This window comes from Solea solea, chromosome 2, assembly GCF_958295425.1.
Source record: "Solea solea chromosome 2, fSolSol10.1, whole genome shotgun sequence".
Taxonomy (NCBI): Eukaryota; Metazoa; Chordata; class Actinopteri; order Pleuronectiformes; family Soleidae; genus Solea; species Solea solea.
Genome location: NC_081135.1, coordinates 9969019 through 9987531, shown reverse-complemented (window position 1 = coordinate 9987531; position 18513 = coordinate 9969019). Strand labels below are relative to the sequence as shown.

Below are 18513 nucleotides of genomic sequence, written 5' to 3'. Positions count from 1 at the left end.
GTGTCGTTTCCCCTTCTCTCCAGCAAACACCAGGGCTCAACTCTGGAAACATAAAACACAGAATGAATACACGCGATACGTCATTCACAATAGAAACCCCTTTTTTTTGCCCCCACCCCCCTCGTGAACCGTTATGTTCCCAATCATTTCTTTCTCTCTCTCTCTCTCTCTCTCTCTCTCTCTCTCCCCTCACTCTTTTGCTACCCTCCTCCCACACTGGCTGAGTGAGTGCTGCAGCATCGGTGCATGTGTGTATGTGTGAAAGAGCAGCACACGGAGGGAAAGAGAGAGAGAGGAGTGTGTGAGCGTGAAGCACCGGGGATCCTGAGCCTGGAAGAGGGGATCTGTGTGATGGGGAGGGGGGGCTCTTCTCCCTGTGGATGTATGTGCAAGGAGTCAGGACAGCGTCTTTTCATTTTTCATTTTTAAATTCTTCCTTCTTTGCAGACAATTGTACATGTGCATGTGTGTGTGCATTTGCGACTGAGATAACGAGCGCAGGCATGCCAGTGTGTTTATGTGTAACAGTGTCGTCGATCAGTGCCAGGCTCTTCGCATTATGCAGCCGACGGTGCTCGTCTCACTTTGAGGACTGACTCATCTCGACTGGACTGTAGAGACGATTTAAAAAGAAAGAAAAAAAGGGGGGGAGCACGTAGATGGCAGGACAGGAGGACAGCTTTAGGCTCTTGATGCTCTAGTCTGGGTCCTCCTAGACCTTCCAAGGGTCTAGTCCGTTTCTGGGACACCAGTACCCTCACATCATAACCCCCATCCCCCCCCCCATCTCTTGTCCCCCCTTCCCACAAATTGGAATTGCAGACACACAGGCAGACAGCTAGCAAGACCACCAGACCTCATTAAAGGAGAATAAAACCGCACACTTTAAAGGAAGACTTTCAGTTCGGGATCTCGTCCCACTTTGGCATCGTTCTTTTTTCGGGCAGTGGGGGGGGTTTGGGGCTGGTGGGGTTTTCAGGATCCTAACCCGGAGCCAAAAAAAGGGGGCTGGGGGAGATAAGAGGCTGGCAGACGAGACGGGACAGACGCAGGCATGGCTCGCCTCAACTGGTGCCTGGCTGCCGTCATCAGCTGGGGCAAGTTCCTCTTCGCCTGCTTCTTCCCGCTGCGGGGGGCCAAACGAGACAAGGTAAGACTTTCACAGAGGGAGGGAGGGGGAGGGGGGGTGCTGGGAACGAGGGGGAGGGAATCAAAGGACTTAGAGGATGTGCTTCAGCCTGTGCAGGTGACTGTGTTTTGCAATAGAAAATACATAGAGCATTATTGTCCTGCATGAAATATACATCAGGATGGGCCTCAGCTCAGTCATACCACTCAGCAGTGACATGGCGTCACCTCAACTACCAAATGACGTAGCAGCAAAAACGACATGGACCACAGGCTCTGGAAGGCTGGTTGGTGTCCCTCGTAGTTGCTGCTTCAAGGTCAGTGTTACATCTCCAAGTGGTCTCCAGGCAGCAGCTGCTCCACATAAACATGGTGGTGGAGCCATGGAGATCGGATTTTGTTCTTGTTGTTTTTTTTTTGGTTTATTTTTCTGCTTGGCAGCAGCGAGCACCTGGAGGACAATCTGAGTTTCTCCACATACTTCAGGTCACCTTGCTTTCACAACTGCAGAAATGTGATGCACCATTGTTTGGGAGATTTTTTTTTTCTCCTGCTGTACACCCACTCATTTCCCATGCCATGCCGTGTATTTTCTATTTTTTGAGGGGGGGGGGGGGGGGTTGAGTGAGAAAGAAAGGCGAACTTCAGTGAATGTTATCAGCGAAATGCACACCTTTGCGTCTTTGTCCGTGTCTGCAGGAGCCAGCGTTATTAACAAAACCTGCAACTGCAATCTTTGCTTCTTTTGCCCCCCCCCCCCCCCCCCCCCCCCCCCCCCAAAAAAGCAGATAATCATTCATGTGGAACAACTCTAGCTTGTCCTAATGGCACTGTTTCCTGTGACACACTCCAACATGCGCACTTACACATGTGCGAGGACCAGGAACAGAGCCCTAGGTGATCTTCTGATGAATGGTTATATGGTGGGATGCTTTTTGGAGGCTGTTTTTTTTTTTTTCTTTAGCTTCCATATTTTTTTGTATTTTTTTTTAGAGCATAGCAGTGGACCAGGCTTTGGAAAAGCAACCATTGTAATGCACTGCATTCTCAGCAGTTTCTTGGGGAAAAAAATGTCCCATCAATTGAAATGTTGTCGTCGCTGAGTAAAAACATCCCTTCTTCAAACGCTTTCATATCCTCAACTTGGGGTAATTTCACCACTTCATAAGTGGAACTTCAGTGTTGCAGTGCTGTAACTCCCTCAACTGTTCAAGCAGCAGCAGCAGCAGCAGTGGCGGCGGTGGTGTCATAAAATCCGGCGATGGCGGGATTGTGCGTGCGGCGACACCAAATCGCACGGCACTGCTGCAGGCTTCGGCCCATTTTCTTCAAGCCCCAACTCCCCCCCACCAGCACCAGCGCTCCCCACCACCCACCCCTACTGCCGCAGCTCCTTATCTCCACAACCATGCTCAATCCCACCACACACTCCCCGTCTGTCGCACTCTCTTCTGATTGTGTGTGTGTAAATGCGTGCAGAGCTTGTTAGTGCATTTGCGCACACACACACACACACACACACACTACGTGTATATCTCCTTGACCCTACACAACAAATCCCCAGCCCATTATGTTCATTCACTCACTGCTTTGGCTCAGGCGGCGCTTTCGCTTTCGGCACTCCATCTATTTTTCTTCAATCAAGAAAGAGGATTTCCTTTTGTTTGAAAATTCCACACCATCAAGAAGTCGCAAAATGAAAGCTTTAGCACTGTTTTTTTTTGTTTTTTTTTTAAAGCCGACCCTTATGTGGGAGAGAGAGGGAGACGGAGAGAGACAGCGGCAGTGTAGCCTTTTTCAAGCCTTTACCTGTACTGAAAAATGCGCTTCAATAATATACCTTTAGACTACATTCGGACTGTTCCTTTTACATAGGAAGGTAAATGAATGTAATCGCTGCACTGATCAATATTGATTTTAGTGCTAAGTACAATTTCATCTTGATTTAATTTTCTTTATTTATAATCTCTCCATTAAAGTTTTTATTCTTTTTCTTGTAAATTAAGACAGAAAATAGCGGTCAATCCATCTTGGATACCTTTTTATTAGTTTTCTTTCTGCTGATGACTGTGAAATATTACTATCAGGGGGGGCGATGTAAAATTGTGGCCATTACTGTTCAACATGGGGACGGCAGACCGGATTCGAACCCTCCCATTGTATGTTTTGTTCTTATACAGTTCAAACCTGTTTGATTAATTTTTGCCTGTCAGCTAAAAACGGAGATTAAAAGTAAAAGTGTGACTGCTCCGTGCAGCAGCAACCACACATTTTCTTAACCTGAGGCAAGAATATAGTACGGGGCGGGAGGGAGATGGAGCCAGTGACATCGAAGCTCAAATGCGTTACTGGACAGGTAGTGCTACCGGCCAAAGAGACTGTCCATGAAACTGTGAATTCACTGTTGTTATCAGTAAAGCCAGTATTTCAATTTAACATGTTTCCCTAATGCGTGGGTTTCTGCCCACAGTCCAAAAACATGCAGATTTGGGGATTAGGTAAATTGGACACTCTCTAAAAGGTGTGAGTGCACCTATGTCAGCTGAGATTGGCACCCCACGTGACCCTCATGTGGAAGATAATACATTACATTACATTTCTTAACTTTGGCTAAGTAACCCGTAGAATTTCCACCTTTGCAGTCAGATTTTTATATGCTAGCTCTGCAGCTTCCATCTCACTTGACTGGATCTGCGTCTTTTTAAGTCACTTTTTACAGTGCACACGACGGCGGTTCAGTCTGTTGCTGCACTGTCACTCCAGCCCGCAGCACCAGAGTTGCGGCCACGTGACCGACCGCGAGGTGAAAGTGGAGAGGTAAGGCTCTCCGAGCACCACTGCTGTGAGGTGTTCAGTTTCCATGGCAACGGCGCTCACACGGCAGTCCCCACATGACGGGGCCGGGTTACTACAGGAGATGTGCTGGGAATGTGGCTTGTTGATGATGTGTGTGTGTGTGTTTGACTGTGAATGGGGTGGTGCTTTCATAAGAGACGCGGAGAGAGAGGGAGGATGTGCGATGATGATGATGATGGTGTTGGTGCGTTTTCTCCATGTGTGTTACTATGGTGACACTATTGTGGTACTACAGAGGGGTAGCCTCCTCTCCTTGTCTCTCCTCACATCTTCTGCATTTTCTTTTGCTTATCAGATTCTCCCCTTTCATTCATTTGATCCATTCGTCCCCTTCCATCTTCACTTCTCATGTTTCCTCTCCTTTCCCTGTGCACTATTATTTGTATCATCTCTCATCCTCACAATTTATTTTCCTTACTCTTTCTTCTCTTTTCTGTTCATTCAATCCTTTCTTCTTCTTGCCTCTCCATTTCTCATTTCCTTTCCCTTTCATATCCTCCCTCCTCACCTTGCATCTTTCCTTCTTTTCCCCCCAATTCCCTTGTTTTGTCTCATTTCCTTGTACCTTCTCTCCTTGTCTCCTCTCTTCTTGTCTCCTCATTTGTTTTCTTTCAATGTTCCCTTCTCCATATCTTTACTTCCACTGCATCAAATGCCCTTTTGTTTTGTGTGGCTTATTTCCTCCTGCCTCCTTCTCCTCACCCTTTGTTTCCTCTCCTCCATGGTGTTTGGTGTTTACTTGCCTGCCTATTCATTTAACTAATGTCTCCTGGGGCAGTAAATTCACATCAGGCAGCCGTGCAGACAGCCAAAAGAGAAGAGGCTGATGGGAAACCTGTCCACTGAATGGCTTCTTATTCTCTCCCTCCAGATTGCCTCTCCAGCATATACATGAAAACCTCATTTATCGCACATTGTGTTTATCACAAGCTCAACAACAAGTTTACCTCTCCACGGTGAGAAATGTTTGCCGGTTGCAGCGTGTGCAGGTTTCCACGCTCAGAGAATCTTCTGAAGCAGACTTGGGCTCTGACTGGCCTCGCCACGTTCAGGATGATGGATGCTTTGTTATTCTAGCATTAAAGCTTTAATGTGATAGAGGAGGGGACTGCAGAGCTGATGTGGAACACTTATCTTTCAACTTCTTTCTCTTCTCTTCTCGACCAATGTAGGTTTTTAGAAATCAGGGCTCCCAATGGCCGATACATGATGCCAATTTGTTTTGGCCTACAGTATGTTTGACTTATATTTCTTTTAAAAAGTATAACTGTTCAACAGTAACAGTCAAATGGTTCAATAATAACATATGATGCATGCAGTTCAAGTTATAATTTTTTAATAACACCTATGGTCTGGCTCTCCGATCTGCACATCTGCTTCATAAATATCCTGGTTAACCTAAATATTAACCTAAATATTATCATCAAAAACAAACTTTAGGGTGAAAAACATAGGTTTTAACGATTTAGCTGTATCTGAGAACAGAAATGTGATAACTTGCATCACTAAGTAAATAATCAGTAGGGCTGCTTTTTATTTTCTTGATTAATCGATTAGTTATTTGTTGCAGAAAATTACAGAAAATGCAAAAAAAAAACAATGTTTCCCAGACCTGAAATGATGATCGTGATCTTGTTTTGTCCACAAACCAAAGATAACTTATTATCTTTACTTATATAATTATTTAAAAAGCACTTAAAAAGACCAATTCACAGATTAATCAAAGTAGCTTGCGATTCATTTGGTCATCAATTAGTTGTTGCATCCCTAATAATCAGCTGATACCAAGACTGTCTTCCAAGGGAACTTGACTTACTACATTATTAAAATAGGCGCCCCTAGTGGTAGTTATGTGTCAGTTGGAGGACAGGTTGCTGATACCGCATATTTACAAACAATTGTAAAAATCGTCCGGAATATTCTCCCCTCTCTTCTCACTGCGTCTTATATAATGCCCAAAATATTCGGGCATCATACTAGCTGTGGGTCAAATATCGCTACTTTTGTGTATTGCCAGTTTATGTGTGTGCATATTAAATTTCCACCAAGCTGTTAAGTAACTACAGCAGATTGCTAACACCATTAGTCTGAGCTGTAATGGAGAGTTTTAGTTTCCCGTGATGGTCTGAATCCCCCTTTTCTATGAGTGCAATTCTGTAGGAGGCGGAGTGAATGTGTGAGCGCGTGTGTGTGTCCTTGTGGCTGCCTGCTTGTGTGTTTTCACTGAGCTCCAGCATGTTGCATTGGGAATAAGGGAGTAAGAACCTGACCTCACTGTGCAAAAATGTTGTACTGAGAAAATATACCACTCCCAATAGCAGCCCAGAAATCAATGCTTTTTTTGTTTTTTTGCAGGTTGTGAAGTAACACTTAAATGGTTGTTCTAGCATTTAGAAATAAATGGATAAATAAAACACAATCTGCATGCATGAGCTGCTTATGCAGAAATGTATAACATTGCCCAACATCTGCAGTGAGTGTTTAAAGGGTTGGTAAGAGGCCACTAGAGGCTGCTAGCAACCCAGTTTAGACCAGCTGGCAGCAGGAAAGGACTGGCTGTCATGTATCAAACACCAGGCACCAAATCCATTTAAAAACCAGTCCACTTCAGTTAACATGGCTGCTGCTGCTGCTGCCGCTGCTGCTGCTGCTGCTGCTGCTGCCGCTGCTGCTGCTGCTGTACTCCCAACAACATTTCCCCCAATGTGTGCGTACTCTGCTCTTTGCTGACATTATGTTAATAGAGTATACTGTATATACACACACACACACACTCACAGAGATTATGTGTCAGGTTAGCCTATGGATCGAGGCAACAGTTCCAGTGGAAATGATGGAGTGCAGCAGGGATCAATAGAGGGTGTTTTCTCAAAATGAATTGGCTCTTAGCCCTTTATGGATCTGACTGTAGAGTGATGTAATGTGTCCGCACTGCTGATATAATGTTGATTCAGTGCTGTGCGTTATATAGGTGTACACATGCATATAGCAGTCTGTCACACATGTGCTTAGAAAATGCACATAGGTGTATGTTTACTGTATGCACACACACACCTGACACGGACTTATGAAAGACACACACATTATGCAGGGAGGAAGTATTTCAACCCCTTAAAACTCAAACTTTTTATACTAGGACCTACTTATTTCAGATGACAAACTTTAGTGACCCAGTTCACACTGTAAACCATGACAAGAGTTTGTGCACACGCTCAAGGTTTCCCAATGCTTTCTCTGCTATAATGGTAAATTGGTAAACCCAGACTTTAAAAAAAAAAAGACATTTGAAATTCTTCAAATGTATTTGGTCTGGCAATGACGGACCATCCGTTTCATAAAGGTACTTTGCGTGTTCATCAATAAGTAGGTTTCCATCAAGCCTGTTTTTATGCGTATTTTCAAAATGTGTACACTTGAAGGACGTGGAAACGTTGTACCACCAGGTATCCACACTACTGGTGCTAGTTATTTATGTCATCAACTTGCACCTGCTTATCCCTCTTCGGTCCCAACTCTGACTTTTGCCCCAACTTCTGCCTATCGTGATCAAACTCCCAATATTTCATTAAAACACATAAGTTGCGTATTTCCTTTTGCCAGTTTGTGATGCATTTTAACTGAAACCTGGCTATTGCGATTAATTTCAGATCACTTACGCGACTCTGAGTATATGCTTTAAAAACGTTAGTTTAGCAACAGTTGTTTTTTGCCATTGCTGTTTTCTACGTCTTCACCAACTCGCAACAGTCTCAGCAGTGAGGCCCAGACACTACTCTCGCCAGCCTCTTCACCCAGCTCTCCCACAGGGACACTGAGGTGTTCCCAGGCCTGCCGAGAGATGCAATCTCTCCAGCATGTCCTGGGTCTGCCCCAGGGCCTCCTTCCAGTCGGGCATGCCCGAAAAAAACACCTCCCAAGGGAGACGTCCAGGAGGCATCCTGGCTATATGCCCAAACCACCTCAACTGGCTCTTCTCAATGCGGAGGAGCAGCGTCTGGACTATAAGCCTCTCTCAGATTTCCAGGCTCTCTTAGGGTGAGCCTGGAAATCTGAGAGAGGCTTATACCATAGTTGTTACATTGGTTTGGAACGTAGATAGGCTTTCTGCATGGAGTTTGGATGTTCTTCCCGTGTGCATGTGGGTTTTCTCTGGTTTCCTGCCACACTCCAAAAACATGCACAGGTTATTTGAACACCCTAAATTGACAGTAGGTGTGAATGTGAGAGTGAATGGTTGGTTGTCTATGTATGATGGCCCTGTGATGGACTGGCGACCTGTCCAGGGTGTACCCCGCCTTTCGTCCTGTGTCAGCTGGAAGGTGAGCTAAAAATGTGGGCATTTGAGGTGGACGATAGATGCTACACAGTTGAATCATGGGTAGTCCTGAATCGAGGTTACTCATAAGATAAAGTGAAGATAACCTGTCCTTTTTGGCATCCATTCAACCTGTTGTGTTTCATTTTTAACTATAAGGGGAGTCACATTGAATTGTTGAAGTACTGTGAATGTTTTAGGTGAGCTCCAGAGAGACGGAACGATTCTCAGGAGAATTTTTGAACATGCTCACTGATTGTTACACATCATTTAATCTTTGATTTGTGCTTCCTGTTCATTTCCAATGGGACTTTTTTGCTCAAACAGCCAGAGCTTGACATTCTGGACCAACATTTTTAGTTTTATGGCAAAGTTCTAGCAGAAGGGGAAGAAGTAACACAGTAAATATAAGAAGTGACTGCTTTGATCCTCAGTCGCAGACAGCACGGATAGATTTGCACAAAAGAAAAGTGGAATAATTATCTGCTTCTCAGAAGACATCATGTCACTGCTTTCACTCCAGAAACACTAACACCTTTGAGTGTTCGCGTGATTCCACATGTGCAGCAACGATACTGCACATCCGCTACATCCTTGAATCATCCCAACAACAAGTACCTGTTAGTCAGCCGCTGAGGCCTGTGGACGGGACTGAGGAAGGGGTTGGCGATGAAAAATTGAACATTTTCCTTTGACATGAGCAAGCATGCTTGCATAGGAGGGGTGGAGGGAAGGAGAGGTGAGGTATGCGTTGCGCTGAAGCCAAAGGGGTGGAGGGTGGTCAATGAATGGAGCGTGTGTGAGAGGTAAAGAGAGCGAGGGGAAAGGAGGGACTAACGAGGATCATTTGAGGAGAGGGGAGGAATTGGAGGGGAGAAAAATAAAGGCCAAGATTCACCTCCCCCTCCCTTTCACTACATGGAATAAAGTTACCACACTTCCAGAGGAAGGCAGAAGTGAGTGAGCAAACAAAAGGGAGAGTGACGGAGCAGGAGAGGAAGACACAGAGCTAAAGAGAGAGAGAGAGAGAGAGCTCACATGAGGGACTGAGGCCATCAAAAAAAAAAAAAAAAGCAAGAGCAGTGTTGTCTTATCCACCCTCAGTGCACCTCGCATGTTTGGCATGGATCCGTGTCACAAAACCCTGCGTGGAAGAATCACTGGGAATATCTGGGAATACTGTGGATTTCTGCCGTGAACTCAACCCAGGGAGGCTTCGGGTGGCAAAGTCCAATTGACTTTGATCATTTTAAAAGATGCCCTCCGTGTCTCTGTCTCTGCCCTCCACTCTGGCAGGGAGGGTCAGGACGTGGGTTTGTCTCTCCTGCATGTTTTGGGTAAGAAATGATGGATGTGCACACGCGTGAATATGGGTCAATCATCTGCAAACGGTCGGAGATTTTCTTTTACGCTGTGGAGGTAAAAGTGATGAATGACTGCTCATAGGTTTAAACGCTCCATGATACCTGTATGTGAGAGGTCATGTTTATGTGTGTAGTTCAAGGTCAAAGGTTATTTATTTAATTAGTAGCACTATGGCGGCATGTTTGCCTCAAACCTCAGGTTGTATTTATTTGTCTGTAGGATTTAATTATTATTTTTTTATTACTGTGTGTCCACAAACCTCCTCTGTATTTTGGTCACTAAGTGTCAAATACACTTGGTCCTTTCTCTTTCATCCCTCTGTAGCTGCGAGAGCATGATGGACAAATCTCCTGTAGTTGGCTGTGGTCAGTGATCTGTGCAAGACTAATCTAGTTGACTGCTCTGTGGACAACTCACATCGGCGCATTCTTGCATCGGGGTCCGTGTGGCCTCGGCACTGGAGCTATTTCTGTTTTCTCCTGTATAATTTAATCTGCTGCTGCTGCTTGCTTCTCCTATCTGGGACCGAATGAGTGTATCAGGAACCTGGGGGGGGGGGGGGGGGGGGGGGGGTTCTTAGAATCATTTTGGTCCGGAAAAGGAAAGAAAAGTTGTGTTTGGACTTGGAATCATTGGAAAATGATTCATATGAGAGAACATCTGTTTACATGTCGGCTTCAACCACGTGATCATATGCTAATATGAATAAATGGGGGCCTTTTATGTTAGGGTATCGCGACACATGAATTGGGGTTTACACTCTGAACTGCACTGTAGCACCATCTGTGGATTTATCGCATTTTTGTATACGCAGCATTTCATGATTGTACCCAAGTGTTAAATGAAGCATCTGCCCTACTTTTCTCCAGCTTGCAGTGGAGGAGAGGAGGAGAGAGCCATTTAGATACAAGGGGAAAGAGGGGAGGATGGGAGGATGGGAGGATGGGAGGAAGGGAGGAAGGGAGGAAAAGCTCCCACGCAGTTTATATGCAAATTAAGGCACTGAGTTGTCGGCATGCGAGGATCCCGAATCCAACATGATCACCCTTCAGAGTACAATGACAGAGATATGGACGCTGACGAGGAAAGACGGGCAAAGAGTGACGAGTGCCAGCAAGGTGTGACATCAGCAGAGAAGGGCGGAAGAGCAGGGAGCATAAGCTGAGTGACGTGCAAGGAGCCAGGGTTGAGGAACGCTCCTCACATACACACTATTAATAATTTACCAGAGCTACACACTGAGAGAGAATCTTCAAGTTGACATGCAGACAGAAACAGCCACAGATGCAGATTAGTGCCTACATGGCTGGCCAAATACTTCCGTGAGCTCATTACTGCTCCACATTATGCGGAGCATCTCCGCCATGATTAACAACAGCGCCCGCCAATGTGACTTTTAACACATTCACTAAACAAAATTTGCCGCAAATGTTTACAGTCAGGTTGCTCCGTTAAGCTCCGGGATTATGTTCTCCAGTGTCAAGACGAAATCCTCAGATGTTTTTGTTCCCCAAGCCTTTCTCCGTTTCATCTTTTCTGTCGCTTTTTACTGTATAACGTGAGGCAGGCGTGACACACTGCGAGTGAGAGGCTCAGGGTATATTTTTTTTTCAGTTTTTAGAATTTCTGTTGATATGAAACAGGTTATTGAATAAAAATTGTCATTTTGGACCATAAATGCACTACATACATGTTGACAAGGAGACATTTTTGCATTAATGAACTAACATGACATACATTTACACTCTTATCTTTTGTTTTAGGGTATATTAGCTGTTTATTGTCAGAGTTATTGCAGGCTTTGCATTTGTTTGTTTTTTTAATTCTTGCTTCCCTCTAAATTTAATTGATTTTAAGTGTTACACTACTGATTTAAGAAATGTTGACCTGTAAGGGGAGCAATCCTGAAAGAAATTTTAAAAGCAACATTAACTTCTTGTAGCTCTGAGATAACCCTAGTGACACCACCAGCCGTTACTTGGTACTTGGTCTTGAAGATGGCATATTTTTAATGGCAGGGTTGTTTTTAAAGATGTGCGCGCAGATGTGCACCAGTCAGAGTGTGGTGCAACTTGACAGCATGGATAAAATTTATTTCACATTTCAGTGGGGGGTCATTTGCATTTAAAAACTGTATGTACTTACACATGCTCACCATTTTATTAGGTACACAGGACACATTAAGTGGCAGTTGTGGCACATGGCGTGTTCTTCTGCTGCTGCAGCTTTTGCTTCACGGTTGTGAGGTGTAGTGTTGTCAGTGATGGTTTTCATACTTGTAAGAAGTTGTAACCTTTCTATCATTTCCATTGTTTTGGACCATTCTCTTGAGATGGTTACACATGAAAATCCCAGTTTCGAAAACTCTCAGACCAACCCGCCGAGCACCAGCAACTATGCCATGTTCAAAGTTGGTGCCGCCATGTAATTGGCTGATGAGGTATTTACATTAACAAGGAGTTGCAAAGGTGTCATGAATAAAGTGTAGCAAGTGTCACGTTAAAACTGACAGTTGTTTGCCTTGAATAATATCCATTATCACACAGTTTAAAGATAGTATCATTTAATGTTCTGATATAATAATGTGAAGAGAACATGCCATGACATTGAAACAGCTCAAAATACAATTCCTGTTTTATGAGTGCAGCTGAAAGACTGTAAGCTAGGATGTATGGTAGATCCATCATGTCTTCAGGTGTCGAACAGAGTCCCATATTGACTGACCAGAATCCCCCGAGAGCTCTGAAAATCAATCGCACTTTGATTGGACATTATGCCTCTGTGTGTGTCACCTCTCTCTCTCTCTCTCCTCTCTGTACGTGTAGGTGTGTGTGTGCGGCATATGAAGAAATTTCCCTCTGCTAATAAGAGCCCATCTTCTTGCCGTGCCCAGTGATTAGATTCCATTGAGTTAGGCGATCCATCGGAGTAATTAATCCTGGGGTGCGCGTGTGTTACGACATTTTCATCGTCCAGTGCCGTGAGGAAGGTTTATTGGCAGAAATGTTATGTGCTATCCATAAGTATGTATGTATGTATATAATCGCTGTGTCATAAAATGTGTTTGCCTTAGAATAAGCCATATACTTCTACATACTTAAGGTCAGGGCCTTTTTTTTTACATCTTGCCCCACCGTGTTTTTACAACAGACACTTTGAAGCAGAAGCATACGATAGAGTGATATTCCAAAATTATGCAAACAAATCTGGAAAGATAAAGTCTGCAATTAAGTTATCCATCCATCCATTTTCTGCTTTATCCTCCACATGAGGGTCGTGGGGGGGTGCAAACAACCATCCACTCTCACACTCACACCTACGGTCAATTTAGAGTGTCCAATTAACCTAATCCCCAAATCTCCATGTTTTTGGACTGTGGGAGGAAACCGGAGAACCCGGAGAAAGCCCCCACACACACACACAGGGAGAACATGCTAACTCTATGCAGAAAGTCCTGAAATTTAGTTATGATCATACTATTTGTTTGGTTTTACAATAATAATTAGATTTTAAAAAGCAGTACATCATTGATCTTTATATTATTACATATCATCATTCATATTTTTATTGTTTTTTAATATGTAGTGTAACAAACAAGTTCAGTTTATTTCTGTAGCTTCACAGTATAACCCTTTTTGCATAGTTCTGTTTTTATTTTATTATTTTTTTAGATTCTTTGGGGTATTTTATTGTGCCAAATAAATGAAATGAAATCAAAAAACAGAGCACATGAGGAGAATTTACTGTGGGACAAAAAAAACAAGGTGATATTGTGGTTGCAATGATGATGTCCACTTACAATTGACATGAAACTGCACTCAGGCCTCGTTTTGGCTTACAGCCTCCATTGGGACCTCACGTCCTCTTCCATTGGCACACAGGCCATCTTTCTTCAGCCACAGCTCCCTTCAACTCTCACTGCAGCGTCCACCATGCTCTCCCCCTTTTTCTAACCAGTGCACTTTATGTCACCGTGTGTGCATGCAAAGCACGTGTTACTGTATCTGTGAGAATCAGAGTGTCCACCGAGAGTGGACAGCCATCGCTCGAGCAAAGCCATGTATCTGTGACCTGGTGATTTATAAGTGATGTGACCGAGCGCCTCCCTCCAGACCCCCCAGGCCACCACCAGTGTGACCCAGCTTTAGAGCACTTCCCCTGGGTACTGTGCACTACTCCGCCCACATAGTCTGGATCTCAGCTCTCAAAGTTTCTTCGATGTATGTAGTCCAACTCAAACCACACAAAACCTTCCAGATCTTTACACTTGAATGGATCAGTGGTTATCCAGGCTGTAGAGTTTCAGCTCAGAGGAGGAAAAAAAAATATATAGGTCTGTCCACCGTTACTCACTTTTAGGCATTTGCAGTTTGTGTGTTTGAAAATCCATACATTCTTTTTCAGATATACTTGCTGTTCATTTACCCCAAAATGGAGATACTTAAAAGCTTTGCTGACTGTGCCAAAGGGAATTACTCGAGTTCATATGTCAAGCAATACTATCAGACCTGACGGAAGGAGTGTTTGTGTGTATACAGCTGCAGCAGAGGGGCGAGTGGAGACACTAAGTTGTTTTTTGTTGACATTTGTTTGTGTTTTCATGAGTTATAGTCAGCCGTCTTGCTTTACTTGCGCAGTGTTGTTGTTGCCTGTCTGTCTGGACATAAAACAAAACACTTCCTGTGTGCAGTACTGGATTTTCGCCAGGTGGCATGAGCCGTGAATTTTATATAGTTATTGCAGTTCATATTTGTTTTTATGATGTATCTCGTCTGAGATCACCGTCCACAAGTGGGATGATGATGAAGTTTGATGGGTGGTGATGATGAAAGTAAGGATGCAGACGTATGACAACATAATGAACTGCTCACTGCAGGGACATCAGAGAAGGTGCAAACAAGTTCCGCGTCAACACAAAGACGTGTCACTGGGGAACACACACCTGCTCACAACGGTCTACATCTCATAGCTGCTTCTCTGTTGTGATGTGTCACCGTTTGAGAGCTAATTAGCTAAATGTGACACGCTCAAAGTTCATTAGCGGATGACTAATGATCATATGAGCAGCCTAGACTTCATGATCACAGCCCATCGATCTTTACATCCGCAGCTGGTATTGATAGTATCACACGACACCGTGACAGCTGTAGTCCCCGTGCGGACGCTCACAAACGTACGTGTTTACGGCTTAATTTGATGCATTCACATGACAAAGTGAGGCAGTTACTGTACAAACACACACACACACATATACACAGTGTTTCTCTGTTTGCATCAGCAAACTGAAGGAATCCACTACAATCTGGCAACTGGCCCACAGTGTCAGACCTCAGGGATCAGCTGCACACAGATCTGTAAATAAAACATCCTGCACTCAGACGTATGTTCTTGTACGGCGATCCACGCTCCCATGATGTACAGACGTAGAAACGAAATGTGCGGTTTGGTTTCTTGGTTTGCGCCGCGCTTTATGTTTGTATTCTTAAAGCTGCGGCTTGAGTTGAAATCAATGAGCGTATTTACGGTCGAGCGATCAGCCCGCTCGACATGATTGACTGTGATTGTGGGTACTTCTGTTCTGCCAATCACCGATGTGCCCGTAATCACAGTGGAGGAAACTCCTCGGGGGTTGAAATCAGAATAACGACCTATATTCCTCGAACACTGTAGAAAAGGGTCACGGGACAGTTTCCTGTAAAACAGGTTGGTAAATAAATATAGAGTAAAGATTACTCATAAATATAAACTTGTCAGAGTATTCTGTTGTACACAAGTAAACAAGTACAATCTGAAATCTAATGCAAAAAACGTCAATATTACAATATATACCACTAGAAACCACACAGCCTGAGATGATTTGGTGCAGAAGTGGAAAATAACAAATTAAATTTACATGTGTTATGCAGTTTTCTGTGTAAATGAGACATTATACCCCTCTAAAATGTTTTAGATGTGTGACTTATTTTGTTGTTACTCTTTAATATGTAATTAAAACAAATAGTGTTTCTAATCTTTCACTGTAGCAGTACTTGTCCAGACTGCATCCTGGAAGCAATCACGTTTATGAGAAGCTAAAATCATGATTGTGATAAAAACAAACACACACAAAAAAAATACCTCCACTGTGAACATCTGTTAAAGATGCAGGTTTATTTATAGCTGTAGAATCCACTTCTGAATGTTTTAATGGGAGCTTCTGCTGTATGAAGCTGTCTCACTCGCTGTGTGCTTCCTCGCATGCAAAAACTGCTTAATCAGCATTGTGTGAACTTATTACATTTATACCCCTTTTTTTGCACAAAACAGGAGAGAGTGCCCTCCTGCTGCTAAAAAAGTAACTTATTACTTGGTATACATTTTTGGTACATACATACCAAAGTCACAGCCAGGTGTTCAGATGTGGACAAAAATCGTTTGTGTCGGCTGCACTGGAAGGGAGATAGGATGTGAACAAAAAGGTGCGATTACAGTGCATTATGGGAAATGTAGCATTCAAATTTGTCTTGGTTTGACATTAACTAGGGGCCAACATTTCAAGGGGTGTCAGCTTCTGCTGCTCTGAGTCACCGCTTGTGTCCTTTTCAAATTCAAATTCAAATTCAAAATTTTTTAAGCCCCATTTCCCCTTTAGATCAAATGTAAGTCTGCCAGTGTGCCATAGAAACACAAAGGCGCATAAATATGGTGAATATCACATCCTGGACCGCGTTTCCTTTTCTTTTTTTTGTGTGCGTTTCTCAATCTCATTTTCTCTCAGTGTGTGTCTCACAAAGGCGGTCATTGTTCCTGACAGAATTTCAATTTGGTGGAAATTGAAAGCAGGTGTGGCTTGGCGTTTTCGGCGGGTGGAGGGGGGGGGATGGTTGAGAGTGGGGGCAGTGGCTGCAGGACTTTTCTGTTTTTTCCCCCTCGTTTGTTACTTTCTTTCTCACATCATCCAGTGTTTAGGTCAGTGCTCGTCCATCTTTTCTTCCCCCCTGTGTGACTCATGCGCTCTCTTTCTTCATCACCTCCCCTAACCTCCTCATTAGCCAGCTGTAATCACCCACTCACTTTCTTAAAGAGGGAGGCATTTACAGGTGAATGAATACATGTTTATTTATATTCATTTGCTGCTAAATGTTTTTAAGAAAGAAAACAACACTCACAAAAGAGAAAGTAGTTCATAGAGCATGTGATCCCTCCACTAAGTTTGATACAGACCTTTAATCCCCAAAGGTCTGCATTTACTGCTCTATGGTTCCTTTTCGACAGTTATTGCACATTATGGGACAGAACGATAAATGCTCTGCAGGGACTGTGTCAAATTACATCATTATGCAAAGCGATACTGTACATCTTTACTAGAACATTGCCCTCTCCTCTGTGTTTATAAACCATTCTTTCCAGTCCATGCAGAAAAACTCTCCTCTGACTAAATGGAACCACATGTGGAGTTAAAACATTAGAGGAGGCATGTTGGACATGCATATGGGGATGAAGCCGGGGATTTGTGTTCATATGAGATTGTGAGACGGTGGATTTTGAACCTCTGGGTCCTAAATATGCACATGGAGGTTACTGCAGGTTAATGTGTTGTTCTGGATTGGATAATCTGTAAATTGAAGACCATGGTGTATTTTAATTGAAATTTCATCTTTGGATAATATCCAAGCCAATTTTACAACAACAGAACACCATTATTTAATTAAAAGCTTATGTTAAATATCAAATTGCAATGTTTTTTATACACTGGACTTTACTTATTATCCTTTTATTTATTTAAACATAAACATAAGGGTTTTCTAATCCAGATTTTTGTCCTATACACTCTCAAGCTATTAAGTACTGTTAACAGAACAGACCACTGGCTAAATAGAATTTAAAAACAACAAAAAATGGCCAGAATAATAAATGTGGGCTGCATTTTTGGCCGAAAAATGTTGACAAACTGGACCAACCCCGAATCACTCACCGACACATCAGTGCAATGTAACACTACATGACAATAAAAAAGAGTGAATCCTTAAATGAAGGATGATGTATGCCAAATTAAATGATTATCAGCCAAGTTAAGTATATTTTTAAAAGTGCAACTACTCCATTCTGAGCTTGGCCAACATTACCAACGTCATGGACAAAAAACATTAACATTGTCTTCCAGTTTCCTCTTGAAGACACATAGAACATATTACATCGTTATTGTCACTGTTGCAGCACCAATGGAAAACAGTTTAGCAGCTCTATGTTTAGCAGCATCTTAATTAAAAAAGTGCAGCAAGCAGCCAGGCTATATAGAATATATGGTGCAATATGGTCAGTGACATCACGACTGGTTTCCACTTGGTCTGAACATAAATCATAACTAACTAATAACTGAAATTGGCGTGACCCATCATGTGTAGCTATCAGTTCCTGATGACCTTGGGTTGGTTATCCACACTTTAGTTAGTTCATAGCCTTTGTCTTTGTCCACGTAGTGATTCAATGTCCAAATTTCACTCCCCTTTTTGCTCTGTATTTGGTCTCCACCAGCTGTCAACAGCCATATGATCACATGCTAATATATCGACACAGGCCTTTTTGGATCATTTTAACTCAGAAAGTTAAAGTTTTGACACTTACTACATATATATTTTATTTAAAAACATCAACTTAGAGCTTGCAAAATTGCTTACAGTCGTAGTTTAAGGCTACATAATCCACAAAATAATGGCTACCATTGGACTAAACGCTGTTTACAAATCATATTTCACATTAACTTCTCTTTCGTCTTCCAGATACCTTTTATGTTTTGCTGTTCCTTTTCATTGCTTTATATTTTAAAGAATATTATGTGTGTTTCGACTGAACTTTTGACCTTAGATGAT

At 43.1% G+C, this 18513-nt stretch overlaps 1 protein-coding gene across 11 annotated transcripts in view; it reads left to right on the top strand.

Annotated features, from left to right (window-relative positions):
• Window positions 1–18513, top strand: part of tns1a (tensin 1a) — a 110421-nt gene that overhangs the window by 17795 nt on the left and 74113 nt on the right. For 7 of the 11 annotated variants that reach the window (XM_058612341.1, XM_058612337.1, XM_058612344.1 and 4 more), the window contains exon 1: window positions 1294–1445. The exons of 1 other annotated variant lie outside the window; for it this stretch is intronic. In XM_058612341.1, the coding sequence (XP_058468324.1) occupies window positions 1311–1445 (135 nt within the window). In that variant the 5' untranslated portion in view covers window positions 1294–1310. Of the gene's footprint in view, window positions 1–988; window positions 1151–1293; window positions 1446–9359; window positions 9637–18513 lie in introns of those variants that run through there. 3 more of the 11 variants (XM_058612340.1, XM_058612348.1, XM_058612342.1) reach the window with 3 other exon arrangements.